This window comes from Vulpes vulpes, chromosome 8 (genome assembly GCF_048418805.1).
Source record: "Vulpes vulpes isolate BD-2025 chromosome 8, VulVul3, whole genome shotgun sequence".
Taxonomy (NCBI): Eukaryota; Metazoa; Chordata; class Mammalia; order Carnivora; family Canidae; genus Vulpes; species Vulpes vulpes.
In genome coordinates this window covers 54,052,025-54,077,790 of record NC_132787.1, presented here as the reverse complement: position 1 = coordinate 54,077,790, position 25,766 = coordinate 54,052,025, and the positions used below count along the sequence as shown (strand labels likewise).

The following is a 25,766-nucleotide window of genomic DNA, read 5'->3' as shown; positions in this document are numbered from 1 at the left end:
GGACGAAGCTCACAGGTTGAAAAACCAAAACTCCTTGCTGCATAAGACACTTTTGGAGGTAAACTCACAGGATAGTCTTAGTTTTTATTCAACTCCCTTTAAAGAAAATACTATCTTGGGCCTGTATAGAGTTAGGTAAGTTGAAAGATTTTTTTAGTCCGATTTCGGTAGGGCTGTATAAACATTTTGTGAGTGACAGGTAGTACTTAATATGGCCTAACTTCTTGCTCTCATCTTTTATGTAAGAGATGACATTTACTGAAATCTGGGTATCAAATAATAAGATACTACCTCAGTAAAATAACGCTGTATTTTTTGAAATGTTTCAACTCTCTTTTGATCTTCAGAGGGGTAATTCTTTAAAAATAATCCTATTATAACTCTTCTGTCTGCAAGAGCAGATAATGCTGACATATTTTGCCCTTCTCCCATTTACCTTTTTTAAGGATTTGACCATTCACATGGAGTAATGAAGAGACCCCAGTGCATGCCATTGACTATTAGCTCCAGTCTCTCTTGTCTTTGTCACACTTTTAAGTCTTGATACCCTTGATCTCATTCCCTTCCCCCGATCTCTGGCACCATTCTGGCCTGGTGAGAAATGAGAAATGTCAGTGTAGCCTTAGATTTGCCCTCTTTTCAGAGGAGCCCGTGGAACAGCTTGTAAGTAACAGGTACCCTTCTTGTTGACCTTATAAATGAGACCACATATGTGAATTCCTGTAACCATTACTGAAGTTTGGTCCCTTTTCTATAACATCATATCCTGTAACAAATCAGTTAATAAATTTAAAGGTGATTTGGAGGAAAGTCTTAGGTCTGAATTCTCAATTCATGGTCTAAAAGCTGCAGTTTTTAGCATTTTAATGCAGGTACTGTCACTGTCTATTACTAGTCCACTCTCAGACGTTATTGCTGTTTCCCAGTGGGGCCCCCTCTGCTCTATGATGTCTTTGGCTTCTTTTAGGGACACTTAACAGTATCTTTTTCCCAAGAGGTTTTCATATAGTAGCTCCTAACCCTATAAGAGACTGCTTCATAAACTATCATGGCAGTTTACTAATGTGTAATGGGATGAGAGAAGAGAAGCCAGTATAAAGGAACCCTGGGTTTGGAGTGGGGAAACCAAGTTCTGTTGCATGTCCCAGAGCCTTTCCTTATTATTCATAAGGAAACTAAGTCTCAGAGGGATTATGTGAGGAATTTCTGTGTCATCTACGCATTCTTTTTTAGGTGAGCTTTGAATTGCAGACAACTTGTTGGTTGGAAAGAATTGCATTTATTGATAGGGCTGACATGAGGAGAAGGGTAGTGCCCTTTTCCCCCCTTTATAATACTGTTTCCAGCTTGTTTGTAGAAGTTGGAAACACTTTGTAGTGGAACATAGGGAGTTGGTTATATAATTTATGCAGTGTGCCTCATTTACATTTATAAAGTACATTCACAAAGTAAGTACTATACCTTGACAAAGTAAGGCTGCCATGAAAGATTATGTAGAAAAATATTTAACAACATAAGAATTGTCTGCAAAATACCTTACAAAAAAGCAGTTTTAAAAATACTGTATACAAAGAGATCATCTCTGGATTTTTTTCACCCAGTTAAAAGTTTTGATGCCAAATGGACACTACTGTGAATATATTAGCTCATAGGACAGTATAAGTTGACTGTAGTGAACACTAACCCTGGTTATCTTTTTGACTTCATATTTCTTTGGTCAACCCAGCTCTTTGCTTGGTGACCACATACCATAAAAAGATGAGTTGATTGTTGAAAGCATTTATTTCTGACCAGTTCCTATACTTAAATTCTAAGAAAACATTGCCCTTACCAACAAAGCAGGCATGAGTGGGTGGACGCTGATTAAACAGTTTTAAAAGAAAACAAAAAAAGGAGTTTGAAAAAAATAGTAATAGCATTTTCAAATCACTTTTAATTGTGTCATTCTATCTGATCTGACATGTTTTCTTAATACAAAATCACTATCTTCTTATGACCCCCTCCCAAATCAAAATACAGAAATACAAGAATTAAAATAAAAACCAACAATAATTATCTTACTCCCTTGCATATGTTAACATTTGGTATATCTGTTGCCTTTACTGTGTGAAAACCCAATCACATAAATATGCATATATATTATTTTAAAAACCAAAACATACTGTATTTTTATATTTATAAGATATGTTTATCTACACATACGTGTATATGTTACCTTACTGTATTCCAGTATTTAAAATAGCATAAACAGGATATGGCTTTCCATTTTTGCTGCATTATTTAACTCAAATGGCATAAGTTCTCACTAAAGTCAGTTTAGAGGTTGTCCATTGCTTAACCTAATAGCTGTTATTATTTTTCCTAACCTTTTATTTCATTAGTCTCTTATTCTTCGTGTTCTTATCTGTTGCTCAAAATTTAAAGAATATCTTTCATTTTGGCTATGTAAGGCCCTGGAACATCCAGAAGACTTGATGTTTTGGATGTGCTGTACTGTAAAGTTTTATAGAAGGAGATATTCTTTTCGTATAGATCTTGCTTGTCATGGTGGGCCTGATGCTATCTATAGCTTTTTCAAACTGCTTGAATATATACCATGTTCCTCTGATGCCTCACTAGACTCAGCCATGTGAGTAATAAAATACAGCTTGAATCCTCACTAAGATTGAATAACAAGAGCCATATCAAATATTTATGTAGTACTTCAGAGTTCACACAGCGATTTTACTTACCTCCTTATAACAGTATCTCCTTCACAGGATTATTTTCCCCTCCTTACAACTGAAGAGGTATTATTTCCTACATCAGATCTCTAGTATACCACTTGAATCTGAATCTTCTTATTTCGTGTCTTCACGGTCATCCCATTAAAATATGCCTCTCTTTGTACAGGTGAAGGTTGTGATGGGGAACTCAGTCTTGCTTTTTAAGGTTATGGGTTTTTTACTTTATTTATTTATGTATTTGAGTTCTCAGTAGTCTTCAGTCTCCTGTTGACCGGAACTCCCATCCAGAACAGCCTCCAAGAGCTCTACTCTCTCCTCAGTTTTGTGGAGCCTGATCTCTTTCCCAAGGAGCAGGTGGGAGATTTTGTTCAGCGTTACCAGGATATTGAGAAAGAGTCCGACTCAGGCAAGTTCCCTTCTTAGAAATCATGCCAAGAGGTCTGGGCCCAGAAACTGCCCTGGTGCATTATTCATACAGTGTCATAGGTAGAAAAGAAAGAGAATTGATAGCCAGAGGACACCTTCCAGGAAGATAAAGAGCCACACAAAATTCAGGATAGGAATCCTGATAAGAATCATGTTATATGATTCTACAGTAGGGCTTAATGGATCATTTTTAGAAGATATAGAAGGTATCTGCTTCCCCCCACTCCCCATATAACTTCTGTAATTTTGTAGTTTGTTAACTTTCTGGGCTGTTTCCTGAGGCAGAAGGGTATGTGGGTGCTATAGTCCCAAACTACTCTTCAGCATTCCACAGCACTGCTGTTTCTGTTAACAGTGCACCAAAACCAAGTCTAGGATGAGTGGGTGGTGGAAGCAAAGGAGGGGAGCTGCTCTCGTTTATACAGCTGCCAGTTGCAGTCTTCTTCCTCTTGCACCTTTGCCCCTCTATCTACTCCTGGACTTTTATCTCAGGATGATTGTTCAAAATAAATGCTAGGCATGCCTACTAGTGGGTATCTGTGTACTAAATGAGTATGAGTTGGAAGGGCTTCTCATAGCTAAAATGCCCATACCACAAGCTGAAGATTACCTGGGAAACCTCCTCTGATTGCCCCCATGTTTAGAGTTGACAGATAAAATATATGACACCTAGTCAAATATTAGATGGGACGTACTCCTATTTGTTGTTTCTGTGGAATTCAGATTTCACTGCATTCTTGTATTTTTATTTGCTCTGTCTGGCAACCCAACATGTAGTGAAATTCTAGTTCAACCTAGTTTTTGAAGTTCATAACACCTAGGGAAGGAACATGGGAGTTGAAGTGAATATAACTAAGTTTGAATAATAACACTAGCATCCAGCCATGTGACTTTGGATAAAGTGTACTTAACTTAGCTATAAAAATGGGAACAATATTACTTGGCCCTAACTTCTAAGCTGTTATGCTGGTAAATCAGATTAAGTGCAGAAGTATCCTAGAAACAGTAAAACTTCATGCAAATAAGATCATTAATAAAAATCAAGTTCTTTATTTCTAGCTCTTGAGTTGAGAGCCAGTAACAATTTCAGGAGTTGGGAAAAAGAACCCAGTGAAGGAAGAAATACAGTTAACTATTCAATCAGGGGGGTTGACGGCCCCCACATGGTCGAAAATCTGTTATAACTTTTGACTTCCCAAACTTAACTATTAATAGCCTGCCGTTGACTGGATGCTTTACTGGTAATGGAAATAGTCAACACATATATTGTGTGTTATATTTGTTATACTGTATTCTTAACAATCAAGTGATCCAGAGAAAGGAAAGTGTTAAGAAAATCCTAAGGAAGAGAAAATACATTTTACAGTATTGTATTTACTGAAAAAAAATCTGTGTTTAGGTCAACCTGAGCAGTTCAAACCATGTTCAAGATTCACCTGTACTATGAAAAATTACCATACTAGTCCAGCCTGAAAATTTCATCCTACTCTTGTGTTGTTGGTTGTTTTTCCTTGCACAGCAAGTGAACTACACAAACTCTTGCAGCCATTTCTATTGAGGCGGGTGAAAGCTGAGGTAGCTACAGAGCTTCCCAAGAAGACAGAGGTAGTGCTATACCACGGCATGTCAGCATTGCAGAAAAAATACTACAAGGCCATTTTGATGAAAGACCTAGGTAATCAGAGGGCATTTAATTGAGAAACTAAATGAGGTTGTAATGTTCATGCAGAGAAATATTTTATTATCACACTGACTTTGTATAGTAATATGGGATAGAATTTTGTATTCTGAATAATGTTCAGGTCAGCCACAGTGAAACCATTATCTTTACCATAATGCAGACTTTATTGGTTGTTGCACTTGTGAAATTTACCCCCCACCACCACTTGTCCTTATTGCTTAGAAGTTAGTTAAGTGAACACTTCTAGGTATGCCAGTCATGGCTTTCATCTTCCTAACCTGTCAGATATTTAACACATTGCAGAGCTTTTTTGTTGGATCAGATTTACTGAGAGGAGTTGGGAGTGGGAACAGAGAGAGAGAGAGAGAGAGAGAGAGAGAGTAAAACAGGCTTTCATTTTGTGAGTTTCTCCCTAAGTTTCACAACAGTAGTTAAGGGAATTTGTGCAAAAGTAACAAAGTACTCCCAAGTTCATTTTATAGTTAGGCTTCCTTAAAACAAAGTGATAGTTAAGTAAACTTTATGTGGATGTGTTGTTAATTCATGTAATTCAGTGAAATTTAGGAGGTTAATACAGGTTTGAGAGATACATTACTGAATAAATAAGGTTAACTTAGAGTTTTCATTTTGTTCTTTTGTTTTTATTCAGTAGTCTGTGTCTTTCTGTCTCTCTGTTTTCAGATGCATTTGAAAGTGAGATGGCAAAGAAAGTCAAACTTCAAAATGTCTTATCCCAGCTTCGAAAGTGTGTGGATCACCCATATCTGTTTGAGGGTGAGACAGTGCCCTCTTTTCTCACATTGCTTTTCATGAACATTTTTGTGGCCAACATCATCGCACAGTTCTTCAAAGCAATTACCTGTATTTACCGTCTAGTTTCGTCCCATTTTCTTGTTAATGTTTTATGTTGATGTATCTAATATATTGCTCATATCCAACTTCCATTGTCCTGTTAGTGTCCCTATGGCTTTGATTCCTCTTTTTTTAAAACTCAAAATTGAGTCATAAATTGTGAATTATATTTGTCTGTCTCTTTATTGTCCTATAATCCGGAAACACTCCTCAGCTTTTTTTTTTTCCTTTTTGATCTTGTCTGAAATAACAGTTTTGAAGAATCTCAAGGCCATCTTGCAGGTTGTCTCATAACCTGGATTTAGGGATTATTTCTTCATGATTAGATGTCCCATTGTCTTTTTTTTTTTTTTTAATGTTAGGCTCCACACCCAGCGTGGAACCCAATGCAGGGCTTGACCTCATGACCCTGAGATTAAGACCTGAGCTGAGTGAGATCAAGAGTCAGATGCTCAACCAACCAAGCCACCCCTAGATGTCCCATTGTCTGAAACCCACTCCACTGTCAGACTTTCACCACCACCCTTGAACTTTGCAAGTTTACCAGTGATCTCCAGTGGTTGTCAGTTCACATTTTAATTAATCAAAACCTTTCACACGGTTGATCACTTCTTTTCTTTAATTAATCAAAACCTTTCACACGGTTGATCACTTCTTTTTTTTTTCCTTTGGCTTCTGAAACAATGCCTTCTCTTCTCCATTTGCCTACCTCTGCTGCTTCTCAGCTTCCATTGCTGCTTCCCCTCCATCTTAGAGATGGTCTGCAAATTTCCTTCTAAGTGTTGCAAATTTCCTTCTAAGCTACTTACTGCACATTTGTAGTGTTTTCATTTTTATTCAAACTAGGGCTTTTTTGATTTACTCTGATGAGTAGCCTTTGGGACACTTCTAGGACCTCTGTGGACATGGGGGTGCTCAAACGGATAGGATCAATGTGGAGTTTGCTACAGTCATTTTAAGGGAGTATTTGCCAAGTAACACTAGGAATTGTTTTAAATGTCACAGAATCTTAATTAGGTACATTTCACAATTTTTTTTAAAGGCAGGGGTTATTGGGAACATGTAGATTTTGAAAGAAGACCTTTAGGTTATTCTGACAGCCACCCTCCACCTTGAGAATTATTAGTTTATACATCTCAGCATTAATTATTTGTTTTCTTGCGAGTCTCAAATTTTCAGTTCTCTGACCTTTAGCATATCCTTGTGCTTCCCTTTCCTAGAGTGGGCTTGTTCCTTGAATGGACATTTATTAGGCATATTGGGGTTGTTAGGCTCTACGATTGGTGTTAAGCAGCATCAAGATTGTCACGGAAACAATTTTAAAATGTCTTAAAGAGAGATGAGACTTAGGCCCATTATCAATTAGAAGGAACTTGTCCTCTTGCTATAGCCTCACCATCAGCTTCTCTATTTAAGAAGTCTGCCCTGACCAGGGACACATTATTGGGAGGAGGTTCCTTCTTTTATAGGTGTGGAACCAGAGCCTTTTGAAATTGGTGACCACTTGATTGAGGCCAGTGGGAAACTTCATCTACTGGATAAGCTTCTGGCATTCCTGTATTCTAGGTAGGTGGGCTGTTCACATTTTCTGCTCTGAGCTGGTAATTTTTAAAACCAAATAATGATTCACTGATTTCTTTATCTTTTATCTTTTTTTTTTTAAAATGATTTTTATTTATTTATTTGAGAGAGAGAGAGTGAGAGAGAGCATGAGCAGGGGGCAGGGAGAGAGAGAAGCAGGCTCCTTGCTGAGCAGGGAGCCCGATGTGAGACTCGACCCCAGGACCATGACATGAGTCGAAGGCAGATGCTTAACCAACCAAGCCACCTAGGCACCCCAATTCACTGATTTCTTGAGACTGATTCCAATTTTCCTTTCTTTAAAACCCTGATTCTGATTCCTTCTCTGCAACCACACCCGCACCCTATCCCATCCCACCTCATCCCCTCCATATTCATCCTTCCCTTTCCTGAATTCCTATAGCACCTAGGGTCCTAATTAATCTAGCACTTCACAGTGTACTGCCTTAGTCTCCTGTTTGTTTTGTTTGTTTAATACTTTATTTAAATTCAATTTGCCAGCACATAGAATAATACCCATTGCTCATCCCATCAAGTGCCCTCCTTAGTTCCTGTCACCCAGTCACCCCATACCCCTATCTTCCTCCCCTTCTGCAACCCTTTGTTTTGCAGAGTTAGGAGTCTCACATGGTTTGTCTTCCTCTCTCATTTTTCCCCACTCAGATTCACTCCTTTCCCTTGTAGTCCATTTCACTATTTTTTATATTCCACATATGAGTGAAACCCTCTCCAATTGATTTATTTCACTCAGCATAATACCCTCTAGTTCCATCCACATTGAAGTAAATGGTGGATATTCATCCTTTCTGACGGCTGAGTAATATTCCATTATACACACACACACACACACATATATATATCACATTTTATATATATATATATATATATATATATATATATATATATATATATATACACCACATCTTCTTTATCCATTCATCTGTGGAAGGACATTGTGGCTCCTTCCACAGTTTGGCTATTGTGGACATTGTTGCTACGAACATTGGGGTGCAGGTGTCCCGGCATTTCACTACATCTGTATCTTTGGGGTAAATACCCACTAGTGCAATTGCTGGGTCATAGGGTAGATCTATTTTTAACTCTTTGAGGAACCTCCACACTGTTTTCCAGACTGGCTGTACCAGTTTGCATTCCCATCAACAGTGCAGGAGGGTTCCCCTTTCTCCACATCCTCTCCAACATTTATTGTTTCCTGTCTTGTTAATTTTCCCCATTCTCACTGGTGTGAGGTGGTATCTCATTGCGGTTTTCATTTATATTTCCCTGATGGCAAGTGATGCAGAGCATATTTTCATGTGCTTGTTGGCCATGTGTATGTCATCTTTGGTGAAATGTCTGTTCACGTCTTCTGCCCATTTCATGATTGGATTTTTTTGTTTCTTGGGTGTTGAGTTTGATAAGTTCTTTAGAGATCTTGAATACCAGTCCTTTATCTGATAAATCTGCTCTCTCTTTAATTGGTATGTTATAATCTTCTTGCTTCACCTGTATTGTTTAGTTCCACAAAGACAGATAGCATCAAGCATTTCTTTTTTAATTACCTGCTGGTATCTTGCATTGAATTGGCACCTAATGACGGCTTAGTAAATATATACCTTAGTTAACCTGTGGGGTTTGGTTCAGAGAGAACTTGGGGGACTCTTTCCCAGTGACATGAATTGGGTAGCAGAAGACCAAGTCACTTCTGAAGTCTTAAAAGGTCCAGCTATGTGTTCAGTGGCCTGGTATCCAGCCTCTACCTGGTCCTCCTGGTCCCCAGTGAGAAGACAAATATAAAAAAAGGCCCAGCTTCCTGAGGATTTCAGACTGTTCCAGGTGAGCCTGAACTAACCACTAAACCTCAGATATGGCAAAACTACCCAACATTAAGAAACGTGCAAACCAAATAATTGCATGCCGTGGTGTATTTTATTGGCTCTGATATATCTAGTACAAGTGTGTTACAAGTGAAGGAGGACCTGTAAATATCTTCTATCCAACCTTTTCATTTCACAGGTAGAAAACAGACCCAGAGTGGTCATGTGACTTCTTTAAAGTCACACAGCCAGCAAATGACAGAGATGGAATTAGAATTGAGGTCCTCAAATTCAATATCTTTTCCACACATTTGAGGCTAGAGTCTTGAAGGGGTTTTTCATAATTGTTCCTGTACACACATTGCAAGCTCAGATTAAATTAGTTTTCCTAATGAGACTCCTCTATTTTGACAGTGTCCTATTTCTTTCTTTGTGAAGACTTAAAATAATACCTGGTAGCATGGGTGCTATAGGCTTATCTTTATTCTTGACCTAATTCATTTTGCCTCCTCCTTTCCCTGCCCCCCATACATAATTTTTAACGTATCATATGGAATATGAGAAGCCACCTGCCCCTTGATTCTCTAAAGTGATACTTCTCAGACTTTTCAACCAATACAGCTGTAGATGAGAGGCTAGTGATTTCACACCCCCAAGTAGAGAATGTCTGTAGATGGATGACCACAAGTTCTTCAGGATTTAGAGTTGGGTTTTGTGCATTTGAATTTTGCATTTTATTATTTACATATTTATTTATTTCGCAGTTAAAATGAAAGTGTGTATTTCTTTCCATTAGTAAATTGACATTCCAGAAAGAGGTGCCTTGGTTATCATAGGGCTTTCTAAACCCCGGTGCTTTGACACATACTCCTGTGAATATATGTATCTGTGGTTTGAGAACTTCTACTTTGCAGGATATGGCTACCTGTGGAGTTATTTATGAGGAAGTCTCTACAAATGATTACAGTATTTATATTTCCGCTTCAGTATTTCATTTATTTATAAACTTGCATTCGTTGGTAAGATTCCCCTGAGGACAACTCCCCTTAAAAATTTAGAGTTGGCAGCTCTTTCTTTTCTCTTTCTTGCCAGGGGCCATCGAGTTTTACTTTTCTCCCAAATGACCCAGATGTTGGATATTCTCCAAGATTACATGGACTACAGAGGTGAATATTCCTTGGCTACTATGTTGCTTAAGCCTTTTTAATTTAATTTTTATTTTATTTTATTTATTTTTTACATTTGTTTCTTTTAAATTCGATTTGCCAACATATAGTATAACACCCAGTGCTCATCCTATCAAGTGCCCTCCTTAGTGCCCATCACCCATCATCCCAAACCCCACCCACCTCCCCTTCTGCAACCCTTTGTTTGTTTCCCAGAGTTAGGAATCTCTCATGATTTATCTCCCTCTCTAATTTTTCCCACTCAGTTTCCCTCCTTTCCCTCATAATCCCTTTCACTATTTCTTATATTCCACATATGAATGAAACCATATGATGATTGTCCTTCTCTGATTGACATATTTCAGTCCACGTAATACCATCCAGTTCCATCCACATCAAAGCAAATGGTGGATATTCATCCTTTCTGATGGCTGAGTAATATTCCAGTGTATATATAGACTGCATCTTCTTTATCCATTTGTCTATTGAAGGACATTGTGGCTCCTTCCACAGTTTGGCTATTATGGACATTGTTGCTATGAACATTGGGGTGCAGGTGTCCCGGCATTTCACTACATCTGTATCTTTGGGGTAAATACCCACTAGTGCAATTGCTGGGTCATAGGGTAGATCTATTTTTAACTCTTTGAGGAACCTCCACACTGTTTTCCAGAGTGGCTGTACCAGTTTGCATTCCCATCAACAGTGCAAGAGGGTTCCCCTTTCTCCACATCGTCTCCAACATTATTGTTTCCTGTCTTGTTAATTTTCCCCATTCTCACTGGTGTGAGGTGGTATCTCATTGCGGTTTTCATTTATATTTCCCTGATGGCAAGTGATGCAGAGCATATTTTCATGTGCTTGTTGGCTAAGTGTATGTCGTCTTTAGTGAAATGTCTGTTCACGTCTTCTGCGCATTTCATGATTGGATTTTTTTGTTTCTTGGGTGTTCAGTTTGATAAGTTCTTTATAGATCTTGGATACTATCCCTTTACCTGATATGTCATTTGCAAATATCTTCTCCCATTCTGTAGGTTGTCTTTTAGTTTTGTTGACTGTTTCTTTTCTGGTGCAGAAACTTTTTATCCTGATTAAGTCCCAATAGTCATTTTTGCTTTTGTTTCCCTTGCCTTCATAGATGTATCTTGCAAGAAGTTGCTGTGGCCAAGTTCAAAAAAGGTGTTGCCTGTGTTCTCCTTTAGGATTTTGATGGATTCTTCTCTCACATTAGGTCTTTCAACCATTTTGAGTTTATCTTTGTGTATGGTGTAAGAGAGTGGTCTAGTTTCATTCTTCTGCATGTGGCTGTCCAATTTTCCCAGCACCATTTATTGAAAAAACTGTCTTTTTTCCAGTGGATAGTCTTTCCTGCTTTGTCAAATATTAGTTGGCCGTAGATTTGAGGATCCATTTCTGGGTTCTCTATTCTGTTTCATTGATCTGTGTATCTGTTTTTATGCCAGTACCGTATTGTCTTGATGATCACAACTTTGCAATACAGCTTGAAATCCGGCATTGTGATGCCCCCGGCTCTGGTTTTCCTCTTCAATATTCCCCTGGCTATTTAGGGTCTTTTCTGATTCCACACAAATCTTAAGATGATTTATTCCAACTCTCTGAAGAAAGTCCATGGTATTTTGATAGGGATTGCATTGAATGTGTACATTGCTCTGGGTAACATTCACATTTTCACAATGTTTATTCTTCCAATCCATGAGCATGGAATGTAGAAAGTTTTTCCATCTCTTTAGGTCTTCCTCAATTTCTTTCATATGTATTCTGTAGTTTTTAAGAGTAGATATTTTACCTCTTTGGTTAGGTTGACCTAGGTACCTTATGGTTTTGGCTTCAATTGTATATGGCATTGATTCTTTAATTTCTCTTTCTTCAGTGTCATTGTTAGTGTACAGAAATGCCACTGATGTCTGTGCATTGATTTTGTATCCTGCCACATTGCCGAATTGCTGTATGAGTTCTAGCAGTCTTGGGATGGAGTATTTTGGGTTTTCTATATTTGGGTATCATGTCATCTGTGAAGAGGGAGAGTTTGACTTCTTTGGCAATTCGAATGCCTTTTATTTCTTTTTGTTGTCTGACTGCTGAGGTTAGGACTTCTAGTCCTATGTTGAATAACAATGGTGAGAGTGATCATCCCTATCATGTTCCTGATCTTAGGGGAAAGGCTCTGAGTTTTTCCCCATTGAGAATGATATTCACTGTGGGCTTTTCATAAATGGCTTTTAAGATATTGAGGAATGTTCACTTTATCCCTACTCTTTGAGGAGTTTTAATCAGGAATGGATGCTGTAATTTGTTAAATACTTTCTCTACATCTGTTGAGAGGATCATATGGTTCTTGTTTTTTCTCTTGTTGACATGATCTATCATGTTGATTGTTTACGAGTGTTGAACCAGTCTTGCATCCCGGGGGTAAATCCCACTTGGTCATGATGAATAATCTTCTTAATGTACTGTTGATTCCTATTGGCTAATATCTGGGTGAGAATTTTTGCATCCATTTTCATCAGCGATATTGGTCTATAATTCCTTTTTGGTCTGATCTTTGTCTGGTTTTGGAATCAAGGTAATGTGGTCTCGTAAAACGAATTTGGAAGTACTCCCTCCCTTTCTATCCTTTGGAACAGCTTTAGCAGAATAGGTATTATTTCTCCTTTAAACGTTTGATAGAATTCCCCTGGGAAGCCATCTGGCCCTAGAATTTTGTGTCTTGAGAGGTTTCTGATGACTACTTCAATTTCTTTGCTGGTGATTGCCTTGTTCAGGTTTCTGTTTCTTCCTGTTCTAGTTTTGATAATTTGTAGTTTTCCAGAAAGGCATCCCCTTCTTCTAGATTGCCTAATTTGTTGCCATACAGCTGCTCATAATACATTTTATAAATTGTTTGTATTTTCTTGGTATTATTTCCTTGGTATTGGTTGTGATCGCTCCTCTTTCATTCGTGATTTTATTAATTTGAGTCTTTTTTCTTTTTAATAAGGCTGGCTAGGGGTTTATCTGTCTTATTAATTCTTTCAAAGAACCAGCTCCTGATTTTGTTGATATGTTCTACAGTTCTTCTGGTCTCTATTTCCTTCAGTTCTGCTCAAATCTTTATTGTCTCTCTTCTGCTTGGTGTAGGCTTTACTTGCTGTTCTTTCTCCAATTCCTTTAAGTCTGAGGTTAGCTTAGTACATAAAGTATACTATATATACTCATATATAGTATATATGAGTTTTTTCCAGTTTTTTGAGGGAGGCTTATATTGCAGTGTGTTTCCCTCTTAGGACCACTTTTGCTGTATCCCAAAGATTTTGAATAGCTGTTATCTTCATTTTCATTAGTTTCCACGTATCTTTTAATTCTTCTCTAATTTCCTTGTTGACTCATTCATCTTTTAGTAGAATGCTCGTTAACCCCCATGTATTTGAGTTTCTTCCAAACCTTCTTGTGATTGAGTTTTAGTTTGAAAGCATTGTGGTCTGAAAATATGCAGGGGACCATCCCAATCTTTTGGTCAGTTGAGACCTGATTTGTGACCCAGTATGTGGTCTATTGTGGAGAAAGTTCCATGTGCCTTTGAGAATAATGTGTATTCAGTTGCATTCCAATGGAAAGTTCTGTATATATATGTGAAATCTCTTTGGTCCAGTGTATCATTTAAGGCTCTTGTTTCTTTGGTGATGTTGTGCTTATAAAATCTGTCATTTGCTGAAAGTGCCGTGTTAAAGTCTCCTATATTAGTGTATTATTATCTAAATATCTCTTCACTTTGGTTATTAATTGATATACTTGGTGGCTCCCACATTAAGGGCATAAATATTCATGATTGTTAGGTGTCCTTGTTGGATAGACCCTTAAAGTATGATATAGTGTCCCTCTTCAACTTACTACATTGGTGTAAACTCTAATTTATCTGTTATGAGGATTGCTACCCCACCTTTCTTATGAGGACCATTTGAGTGGTAAATGGTTCTCCACATTTTCAGTCTGGAGGTATCCTTATGTCTAAAGTGAGTCTCTTGTTGGAGACAGCATATAGATGGGTCTTGCTTTTTTATCCAGTCATATACCCTGTGTCTTTTGATGGGATCATTTAACCCATTCACATTCAGAATAACTATTGAAAAATATGAACTTGGTGTCATAATATTACCTATTCAGCCCCTGTTCTTGTGGATTGTTTCCTTGGACTTCCTCTTTTCTTTTACAGCCCCTTAATATTTCTTGCAGAGCCAGTTTGGTGATCACATATTCTTTCAGCTTCTGTCTATCCTGGAAGCTCTTTATCTCTCCTTCTATTCTGAATGACAGCCTTGCTGGATAAAGTATTTTTTGCTTTATGTTATTCTCATGAATATGTCCTGCCAGCCCTTTCTGGACTGCCAGGTCTTTTTGGAGAGGTCTGCTATTAATCTGGTATTTCTCCCCATATAAGTTAAAAGTCTCTTGTTTCGAGCTACTTTAAGAATTTTCTCTTTATCTTCATTATTTGCAAGTTTCACTCTTAAATGTTGAGGTGTTGGAACAATTTTTATTGATTTTTTGGGATTGATAACAGATTTATTGATTTTATTAATAACAGATTTATTGATTTTTGGGGTCCTCTCTATCTCGTGGATCTGAATGCCTGTTTCCTTTCCCAGATTAGGGAAGTTCTCAGCTATGATTTCTTCAAGTATACTTTGTGGTCCTCTCTCTCTCTCAGCCTCTTCTGGAAACCCAGTTAGACATACATTCTTCTTTCTCAAGCTATCATTTATTTCCCTAAGCCTTTCCTCGTGGGCTCTTAATTGTTTTTCTCTTTTCTCCTCAGCTTCCTTCCTTCCCATTAACTTGTCTTCTATGTCACTCTTTCTCCCACCTCATTAACCCTAGCAGTTAGAACATCTAGTTTGGTTTGCATCTCATATAATCTGATTTAATTTCGCCCTGATTAGATCTCAATTCTGCAGTAATGAGGTCTCTAGAGTCCTTTACGCTTTTTTCCAGAGCCACCAGTATTTTTATAATTGTACTTCTGAATTGAATTTCTGGCATCATATTTAATTCCAAATCCTGTAACTCTATGGCAGAGAGTATTGTTTCCAGTTCTTTCTTTTGTGGTGAATTCTTCATTCTAGTCATTTTGTCCAGTGCAATGTGGCTGTATGAGTGGGCTGTCAAAAATATCAACCATGACCTAAGTAAAGTACACCATAGATGATTCTGAAGAGATCAGAGACCAGAAAATAAAAGAAAAAGAAGAACAGAAGAAAATAAAACAAAAGGACCACTAAAGTGAAAAACAAATTTTAAAACAAAGTAGCAAAAATAAAAAGCCAAAAACCAAAAGCAAAGAAGAAAAAAGAAAAAGAAAAAAAAGTCAAGAGAAAAATCAGGGGGGTTCATGGTGGTGGTGAGGAAGTGTTAGTGGAGAGAATGTTGTCTACCTGAGGGGTCCTAGAGTGTGATCCTCTTGGTTCTGAGTGTATTTTCTGTATGTTAGAAGATGCACAATCCCAAATTTATATAAACCAGCAATACTTCTATAAAGGCCCAACATCAACTATAAAAACATAAACAAGATAAAAGAGGGGGGCAGAATGGGAAGGAAGAGAGAATATAATCTCACAGAGTGAACCAACATGGTGTTCCACTTCGTTCTGGGTGTATGTTGGTCATGTTTTAGAAAGCACTAACTTCCACCATTGTAAAACTAAATGAGGCAGGAAAAACAAAAAACAAATACCCATATCTTGTATGTCTACCAAAATTAGATTTAATATGTTGAAGGGAATCCAGAAGTGAAAAATATATCTAAGACATGTACTTGTAGGAATATGAAAGCCAGAAAGGAAAAAGCTTAAAAATGAAGAGTTAGGGCAGCCCGGGTGGCTCAGCAGTTCAGCGCCGCCTTCAGCCCAGGGCGTGATCCTGGAGACCTGGGATCAAGTCCCACGTCAGGCTCCCTGCATGGAGCCTGCTTCTCCCTCTGCCTGTGTCTCTGCCTCTCTCTCTCTTTGTGTCTCTCATGAATAAATAAATAAAATCTTTTTTTAAAAAAATGAAGAGTTGGTAAAATATTGTAGTTAAGGTGGTAAAAGAAAAAATATTGGACATTTTTAGTCGGATATAAAAACAAGTCATAATGGAAAAAAAAATAAAAGGACCCTCTAGTTCTATATACTATTTTTTCTCAGTCCTGGAGCTTTCCAGCGCTGCTTGTTCAGTAAACTTGCTCTTCCCTTGTTCTTCCCTTGTTCTTCCAATAGTTCTTGGGGGAGGGGTCTGCTGTGCTGATTCTCAGGTGTCTGTGCCTTTGCAGAGATGTCCCTGTCCAGGGACAGGGCTCAGTATGAGCTGTTCATCCTGTGAGGCCTTTGTCCCCTGGTTGTCCTGCCTCTCCCAGACACAAGGTGAAACAGGAAATTCGAAAATGGCGGTGACCAGATTTCCAGCTATTGAATCGAGCTCCCCTGGAGTAACTAACCGCAGTCTGGCAGTCTGCATTGGTCTAGATGCTCCTGGGGGCAGGCACAGGTGTACTGATCTGCTTGGGCTTTTCCCAAAGGCCCCCGGAGGGCTGCGACCCTCCAGCCCTTTACCAATACTGGATCTACAAAGCTCATGGTTTGCAGTGAGCTTTACCCCGGGCGCCCCTCCTCTTATAATGACTCTAGAATCTTGGGGCTTCACTGCCCCTTCTGCAATTCTCCCGATTTCCCTGCTGAGCGCTTTTCCATTAGGGAAAACTCCAGTGCAGGTTTTTAGAGTTCCTGCTTTTCCAGGGCTGGGCTTTCCTGCCATGGAGGCTTTCCCCACTTGGCTTTAGCCTTGCTAGTCACAGTTCCTCTCCCCCACCTTATTCTTTTTTTTTTTTTTTCCTGCCTTCCTACCTTGTTAGAAGCTAAAACTTTTCTCTCTGTAGCATTCCAGCTGTTCTCTCTTTAAAATCTCAGTTTGAATTTGTAGGTGTTCAGGATGTTTTGAAAGTTATCTAGATAAGTTTGTGGGACCAGATGAGTTGAGGACCCCTGCTCTTCCACCATCTTGCCCCTCCCTCTGCTTAAGCCTTTTTTAGACTTAACAGTCTAGTAGGTCTGTGAGGAGTAATTTGGGGTGGGGGGTATGTCACAAAGGAAAGAAGTGAAAGAACATTATTCTGAACCAAAGAAAGATTGAAAGTAAGGGGAGAGGTGTGTTACACAAGGATTGACAGCCGGGTAGAGACATATGGGCAGAAATAAACACGTTCCCATTGGTGATGTGATTTAAAATTATGGGTAGTGGAAAAAATTTGAGTTACAGAAATGTTGAGTGTCTTTGAAAATGTTTGATAAAAAAAAAAGAGCTTTTGGTGTCTTGTGACATTCAACAGTTGAGCACTTTCTCAGGATCAGTAGAAAAAATGAAATTACAGAGATTGCACATATCAACTAAGGGTAAGTTTTTTCTATATAAACAATAGGGAATGTAAGTTATTATCTGGGGAATCTGTTTAATATATAACAAAATGTATGTGGAATGATGGGGTAAGGCCATAACACTGATTCACCTTGAGATCAGTGGTGAGGGAGTATCAGCTTCAGACCTTACTGTTTAAAACATGAATTTGCAGTAGGGTTGTCAGAGCCACTTGATGCCCCAAGTACTACAGTATACCTGGTCCATTGGACACTTGCCGGAAATGCCATTGGTATGTTGAGATTCCCCAGATTCACAGACCCCAACGGGTCTTGGTGATGGATGGAAAGCCAGAAGCTTCATTGAAAGGCAGCTGCTGGGCCTTTGGGCAGGCTCACTTGCCAGCGCCCAAGTACTTGTCTTACTGCTTGCATAAGTAAGAATTCTATCATGCAGAGTTAGAAACTACTATATAGCATGGTTCACATGTGCTTCAGGGTTGGGATAGTCAGAATTGACTGTTAACTCCACAAATGCCAAGTACTTCAACTGCATGTACTTAAAATATCCAGAGAGATATATTATGTTGAGTTCTTTCATAAGACAATGAAATATCACCTAAATTTAGATTTTTCCCATGGGATTTGCTTAAAGTAGAGGCATACCTATATACAGAAAGGGACAAAATTAGCATTTGGCTTTGAGCTGACAATGTTTTATTCCCCAGAGAATACATGAAAAGAGTTTCTATTCTTTTTTCTTTTTCTCTTTGAAGGGTACAGCTACGAGCGTGTGGATGGTTCTGTAAGAGGAGAAGAGAGACACCTGGCCATTAAGAACTTTGGACAGCAGCCTGTTTTTATTTTTCTTCTGAGTACCAGGGCAGGTAGGCCACATAGGTATTGACAAAAGCAGACAAATAGGGGAGACACAGTACTTTTCCATCCTGACAATTAGTATGTTTTCCCTTAATTCTCTGAAAGGTGAGGTTGTTGCCTAGGAACGTAAAAAAAGGGGAATTGAGGGAGTGGCTGTAAGTTAACCCCTAGCATGGAGTTCTTTCCTGTCTAAGTTATCTAAGCTGCCAGCTCAGAGAAGTACGGCTAAAATCAGGGGTTGTTGGAAAATAATTTTAATTTGCATTGACCACTGACCTGGGGTTGTCCTATACGATGTCTGTAACTTTGTGGAAAGTTTTATTCACATTCAGTAAAGAACACTTTCCTTGCCAGCTGTGAATTTGGGAAGTGAGATAACAGCCTGTCTGCTAATTATCCCTCCTCCATAAGTAACTCTGGAATAGTGCTGTAGAAGCTTAATTAAAATTTCATTTTTAAAAGAAGTTGTGATTATAATGAAATTACTAGCTCTTTAGAATTATTTTTAACACTATCTTTATGAGCTAAGTCATAAATATTTTATGTGACATTTATAGTGCTTTACCTGTTAAAGACTGCTTTAAAAGATGCTTCAGTCGTTTGAAATCAGTTCTTAGAGATGAAACTATTCTTATGTCATGGAGCAAGTCAACCTTAAATTAGTTTTGCATTTTTAGAATATTAGTTTCATTATGTTGTTTTTTATAGACCTAAATCTTGATGGAATAGATGCAGGAACACTAAAGGGATGTGTGTCCTCTATTAAAGGTAGATCAATATCTTTATAAAGAGAGAGTTCCATCTTTCTTAGAAAGTATTTATTAAGTGTCTTGTACTGTAAGGGAGCATAAAAGATGTGTTAGGTAGAATCTTGACCATAAGGAGATTGTTTGACTTGTGTATGTCTCATCTCTGTATTACAAAGGTATGTATAATCCCATGCATTTGGCTTCAGTTGCTTCCATTATAGACTGCACCCTGAATCAGCCGTTTATTCACGTTCTCTGTTGTCTCAGTGATGGTCTTAGGAGACACTGGAAGGATCAGGGCAAGTGTATCTTCAGTGTTGGAAAACAGGTCTATTTATGCGTTACTGATTTCATCATTTTCATATTCAGAGTATCATTATGTTTGAAAAGTCTAAAATTAGGACGAGTACTCAGAACCAATCAATACTGAGTAATCTTTTAAGAACTGAAATATTCTTGGACGTGAGCCTTTTTGAAGCACTAATGGTCATGTTTGCCATCACTGTTTAGCTGTAGATTAGCGTATTATTTATTTAACAGGTTTTCCTCAAACTTTCAAATATTTCTGTGATTGAAGCAAGCATATTGCCACCAGGTGGCAGTAATAGCTCACGATAAGTCCCAAACAAGCATGGAGACTGGCTTATTTGTAAAACCTTACATCTCCATGAGGCAGAGCTGAACTGAGATGACATTAACCCAAGAAGAAGATGATAATTTTTATATAGCACATGTTAATAAGTTCTTGAGAGATCATTAACGTGCAGTGGATAAAAGCTAAGGCCCTGAAGCCAGACAGACATTGTGGGACTGACTCTTGGCTTTTTCACTTTCTAGCTGTGCGATCTCTGCTAAGTCCCTTGGGTTCTCTGTTTTTATATATAAAATGAGAATAATAATACACTACTCATAAGGTTGTTGTGAGGATTAAAGGAGTTGAAATATGTAAAATGCTTAGAACAGTGCCTGGCATGTAGTAAGCACAGCACAAGTGTAGCTGGCATTATTATAAGGTATAATTTAACATGTCTCAGTAATCAGTCTTTATTATCACTTTATTCCAAGTTTAATTTTATATGAAGTCTTTAATTAGAATTTTCCTCCCTGACTTGTCTTGAGAGCCAGCCTAGAGTCAGTAGCCCATCTTAAAAGTTAGTTCTTAATTCAGGCTCTTGGAACAAGCCCTTTCAGGCTCGCTTGTTTCAGCAATGAGCTGTAACGACCCCTGGCAAGAGGGAATCCCTTTTGTACTTGTTTCCACATTAATCAAAGACAAGGCTGTAATTTGCTTTCATGGTTCTCTTAATTAATTCTCATCATCCAAAGAGCCTCCTTAGCCGTTTTCCTACAACGCTGAAGAAGGATCAAAAAGTTGACCCATGGAGTGTTCTTGTCCTGTGGTTGGTTTTGTTACCTTCTCTTTAATTAATATGGAAACAGATACAGAAAAGACTTTCTAAAGTTTTTTCCTGTCAGAGGGAGGTAGTTTCCTGCTCTACTTAGGAGTGTAAAATAAATGTCATCCCCTATTCTCATTAGCTTGTATCCGGGATCTTGCTACCTTAGTTGTAACCTGAGGTGGATATTAACTCCTCTCTTAATGGCGCCACAGCAGAAGACCTCTTGCGTATTTAAAGCTGTTTTCCTTTGAAAGAGGATGCATCCTCTTACAAAGAGTATCCTAAAACCCATCAAGCCTTCTAAAATTGTTTCCTGGCACTAATTTAAGCATGCACTTTTGCTTCTTGTCTCTGCTCCTCTCATTCTGTTACTTTTGGTAGTTAAATTTTCCCAAGTCAGGCAATATGAGCCCAGGTAGCACTGTTAATCACACAAGGTCCTGGAGTTGGGGATGGGGTGTCAGTTTGCAAGGTGACGCCAATTGTCTTGACGGATCTTATTGTAGCAATCATACCACTGTAGCCTTGCGTCTTTATTATCTGGTTCTGGCCAGCATGCTGCTCATCACGTTCGTTTTGCATTGTTTTCAGGAGGAGTTGGCATGAACTTAACGGCTGCAGATACCGTTATTTTTGTCGACAGTGATTTCAATCCTCAGAATGACTTGCAGGCAGCAGCCAGGGCTCATCGGATTGGCCAGAACAAGTGAGAGATTGCAACACCAGCCTTATTCTACATCCTGGGCTCCTCAGCAGTTCTGGCGTGGGAAGGAAATGAAGAAGCTAGTCCTGTGACTACCAGACTTGGCTTCACTAAAAGCACAAACACTGAAAAGACTAGGAGGAACCCTTAGAAGTTATTTAATTCCTTTTTCTTGAGTTAAGATCTAATTTAGTTTAAAAATGAAGTTATAGAATTGTGGAGTTATGCTAAAAAGATGAATCTTATCCTTTGACCAGAGGACAATTGAGATCTACCAGAGGTTTTCTTCTTCTGTTCCCATCAGAAACCCATTTATGGTCCTCTCCTCATCCCTTCCTTGAATCCCTTGGAAAGCTTTTGTCAGGCCAGATCTCTCTAACAAATGCTCAGGCCCACATAGTACAGTCTCCCTTCAGTTGTACTCTGGATGTGGTATTTTGGGTTGTTTCCTTTTAGGGATATCAACCTTGTGCTCACCCGTGCAGACCCTCACAGCAGATTCCTCTCCTTTGACTCCATACAGGTCTGTTAAAGTTATTCGGCTGATTGGCCGAGACACTGTGGAGGAAATAGTCTGTAGGAAAGCAGCCTCCAAACTGCAGCTTACCAATGCAATCATAGAGGGAGGCCATTTTACTCTGGGGGCCCAGAAACCTGCAGCTGACGCTGACCTCCAGGTATAATACATTGTGTTCCCCTTAAGAATGTGTCATGTTGTCAGTACTTTGTTGTCGGTGAGAAAGTAAACACAAAGAACTAGCATTAACAACCAACTCTCCCCAACCATACATTTGTTCCCTGGCCAAACATATCTGCCATGGTATCTACTGCATGCAGGTAAGGAGCTAAAAATGAACATGATATATTAAGCAGAATATGGAATAACAAGGATGGGCTTTAGATCCCCCTCACTTGGATTCAGATCCACACCTGGTCAATTAGTGGCTGTGTAGCTTTGAGCAGATACCTTAAAACCTCTCAGGTGTACTCTGCTTCTCAAAAAATGAGAATACTGGAAGTTACCTCAGAGGATTGTTTAAAAAAATTAGATAAATGAAAGAACTAAGCATAATAAATGATTATGGATCCCATACCTCATCTTTTTTTTTTAAAGATTTTATTTATTTACTCATAGACACAGAGAGAGAGAGAGGCAGAGACACAGTCAGAGGGAGAAGCAGGCTCCATGCAGGGAGCCTGATGCGGGACTCGATCCTGGGTCTCCAGGATCACACCCCAGGCTGCAGACGGCGCCAAACCGCTGCGCCACCGGGGCCGCCCCCATACCTCATCTTAACCGTAGACCGTTTGATCACTAATCTTCATAGAGGAGGGAAAATGAGAATTCAAAATTATGCTTTAGGAAAAATGGATGAACGAATAGAGCTAATTACTTGAAGTAGGGAATACTGGGTAGGAAACAAACAATGACTTGAAGATTTTCTCTTCTGGAAGAAGGCTTTGAGTTATTCTATAGTAACCCCTGCGTTAAAATTAGAACTCATAATATATCTTAAGTTCTTCCATTTTGTCCCAGGGATCAAATATCTAAAATAGTCAGAAGCACTTCAGACAATACTTAGTGCACAATAAGCATTCAATAAATGTTCACATCTGCCTTTCTCTAGGGTAACGAACCTGCTTCCTTCTTTGAAAGGAAAAATCTTATACCTCTTAGATTTAATAAGCCACAACCACATCTTTTATTATTGGATTATTTTAAAACAACAGACTGCTTTCATTTGAAACGAGGGCATTGGGTTGTCACCTTTTTTTTTGGCAACCAAAGAGATAACTAGTATAGTCTGGATGGAGAAGTGAGAAAGCAGATGTTAGAGCCAGAATGTAACCTTCTGGTATCCTTGAGCTGGGCAAGAAGTCTGACAGAACTCTCAAACAGCTGGTGTTGGGAACAGTTTATGTTCCCACCAGTGTTTGGCTCACAAATACTAGGCCATCTAGAGATAACTAACCCAGTCTAAAAGGATAAGATAGGAACTAGAAGCCAAGATATGAGTCTACCTTGATTTGGAATCTCAAAGAGTTAGTGCTTTAAGAAGTTGCAAATCTGGAAGTAGGAAGCTAAAGCCAGGGAAATTATTTGAACTGTTTGAGTGATTCCTATGTCCCCAGGTAGTAGGCTAAGGGTACATTTGAGATAAGGGAAGAGAAGCAGGATAGTACAGTGCCAGGGGAATATCCAAGAAGATTAGAATTGAGAAATGGCCTTCAGGTCTGGTGGCTGTCAGTTGTTAACTTGCCTTTGTAAAGGTGTTTCCATAGAGCGCTGTGGTAGGAACCCAGGTTACCAAAGGAAATAAGTCAGTTAATAGTAGAGGGAAAGTACCCAGTATAGCCGTCTTCTTCCAAGTTTATCTATGGGAGAGAAGCTAACTGAGTCTCTGATGCGGCTGCTAGAAGTGCCCATGAAAAAGATTCTGAGAAGTGCTATAGTTAATGCAGGATGTTACTATTCTTTAGGAAAAAAAATTGACTAATTTTTCTTGTTGTTATGGAGAATTGTCAAAGTCAGCATCACTGATTTATCACCTCTCTGCTTGGCAACCATCCACCTACTAAATAGCCTTGTCAGTATCATCATGGGGAGAGAAGAATGGCTGACCAACAGAGAAGGAATTTGCCTTGTGTCATTAAGCTACATAACAAATCACTGACATCCAATACTTGGTTCATGAGAACTAACTGGACTTTTTTGTTTTCTCCATTCAAGTTGAGTGAGATACTCAAATTCGGTTTGGATAAACTGCTATCGTCTCAGGGGAGCACCATGGATGAAATAGACCTGGAGAGAATCCTGGGAGAAACAAAAAATGGCCAATGGATCTCTGATGCCTTGGCAACAACAGAAGGAGGAGTCAGGGAGCAGGAGGAAGGCAGTAAGTTGGGGGTAAGGGTAGAGCGAATGGCACAGCCACCTGAGTTAGACTTGAGTGAGATTGGTCCCCATAGAAAGTCCTGGATAGTGCTCCCTGGGGCATCTTTTCCTACCCAGCCCTATTCTCATCTTAGGCACGCTGTTTTAAAATTCTTGGTCTAAGAATTCTTCCTAGACTGGAAATTCTCAATTTGTAGCTGAACTTTGAACTCACTCAATGATATTAACACTTGTAGTAATATCTCAAAGATTCTAATTTGTACTATTTCTGCCTTGGTTGCAAGTATCTTCTCCTTTATTCATAAATCCCACTGTCCTTAGTATGGCACCCTCCACATAGTGATTGCTTTTCTGAACAGTAGAATGATTTGGTTTTTTTACATTGTTGTTAACACTGGTTGAACATTTATTCTGTACTTGATCAGAAGTGTGTACTGCATCATGTGTTCTATATCTGTTTTTTCATTTTACCTTCACCATACCCCCTTAAGGTGTAGGTGCCACTAATTTTTTTTTAAGTGATATAATACAGTTAACCATGAAATGATTTTATCTTTTCTGAATTTGGTCAACATTTGTTCTTTTTTGTCCATTTCAGCTCTGGGTACATGAATTTCTGACTTGAGGTGTTTTTTCACATAGTAGTTTTTGTAAGGATGTTCCTTGCTATCTTCTACTTGTATTTATCTTGCACCAGTGGCAGCAGTGATTCAGTGTGGACTGGGTGAGGTTTGAGAGTCTTACTCTAGACTTTTTAATTCAAGAGTATCTTATTCCACAGATATGCAGACATGTAGTTTCTTTACTAGATGATTCCTCCTTTTTTGGTAGGGGATGGGGTAGGCATGACTTCTAGTTTTGTGATTCTCTTGCTTCTCTAGAATTCCCAATTTCCATCACTTGCTTACCTTTTTTGCCATAAAACTGGCAATTTCAATCACTTCCTTCCCCTTTTTTTGCCACAGAACTGCCTCTTTCTCCTCCAGAAGCAGTGCCTTCCCAGATTGCTGGCTGCATGCACTTTCTGGTACCTTCATTTCAATTCCTTAGTAGCCCATGTTCTGATCTACTGAGTCTGAGATGTTTTGCCCTTATCATTTTCCCATGTAGGGTGTGGCACTATTTTTGGTGTGGCACTACCTCACTTTGTACTCTGGTGTGGGCTTAGGAGCTGGCTCTGTTGGCACTTGGATGTTTATTTCTCTATTTACCTCCAAATGGAAGTTTATAATGTTCTCTAACTCCTAGTTTTATAGTAGACATGGATTAGGGGTGGTTTCATAGGGTATATGGAGAGATTGGAATTTACTAGGCAGCTAGTATTATTCTATAGGACACAGATCTTGGACTCTTCTCATATTTTGCTTTTAAATTTCTTAATATTAGTATCCCATCTTTACTCTTTGAGTACTCTTTCTTAGTTTTAATCTCATCCCGTTTTCATAATGTCCTCTCTTGAGACATTCAATATAACTTTTATTTTTATTTTTTTTAAGATTTTATTTATT

The 25,766-nt window shown here is 38.7% G+C and overlaps 1 protein-coding gene across 10 annotated transcripts in view; it reads left to right on the top strand.

Annotated features, from left to right (window-relative positions):
* CHD1L (chromodomain helicase DNA binding protein 1 like) overlaps positions 1-25,766 on the top strand; it is an 82,928-nt gene that overhangs the window by 37,118 nt on the left and 20,044 nt on the right. For 2 of the 10 annotated variants that reach the window (XM_025982963.2, XM_025982965.2), the window contains exons 6-15: positions 1-58; positions 2,970-3,132; positions 4,672-4,827; positions 5,515-5,607; positions 7,155-7,251; positions 10,176-10,249; positions 18,408-18,518; positions 21,251-21,365; positions 21,886-22,039; positions 24,094-24,259. The exon at positions 1-58 is cut by the window's left edge and continues 24 nt beyond it. In XM_025982963.2, coding sequence (XP_025838748.1) covers positions 1-58; positions 2,970-3,132; positions 4,672-4,827; positions 5,515-5,607; positions 7,155-7,251; positions 10,176-10,249; positions 18,408-18,518; positions 21,251-21,365; positions 21,886-22,039; positions 24,094-24,259 — 1,187 coding nt within the window. The remainder of the gene's footprint in view (positions 59-2,969; positions 3,133-4,671; positions 4,828-5,514; positions 5,608-7,154; positions 7,252-10,175; positions 10,250-18,407; positions 18,519-21,250; positions 21,366-21,885; positions 22,040-24,093; positions 24,260-25,766) is intronic. The other 8 variants (XM_025982964.2, XM_072766722.1, XM_072766724.1 and 5 more) reach the window with 6 other exon arrangements.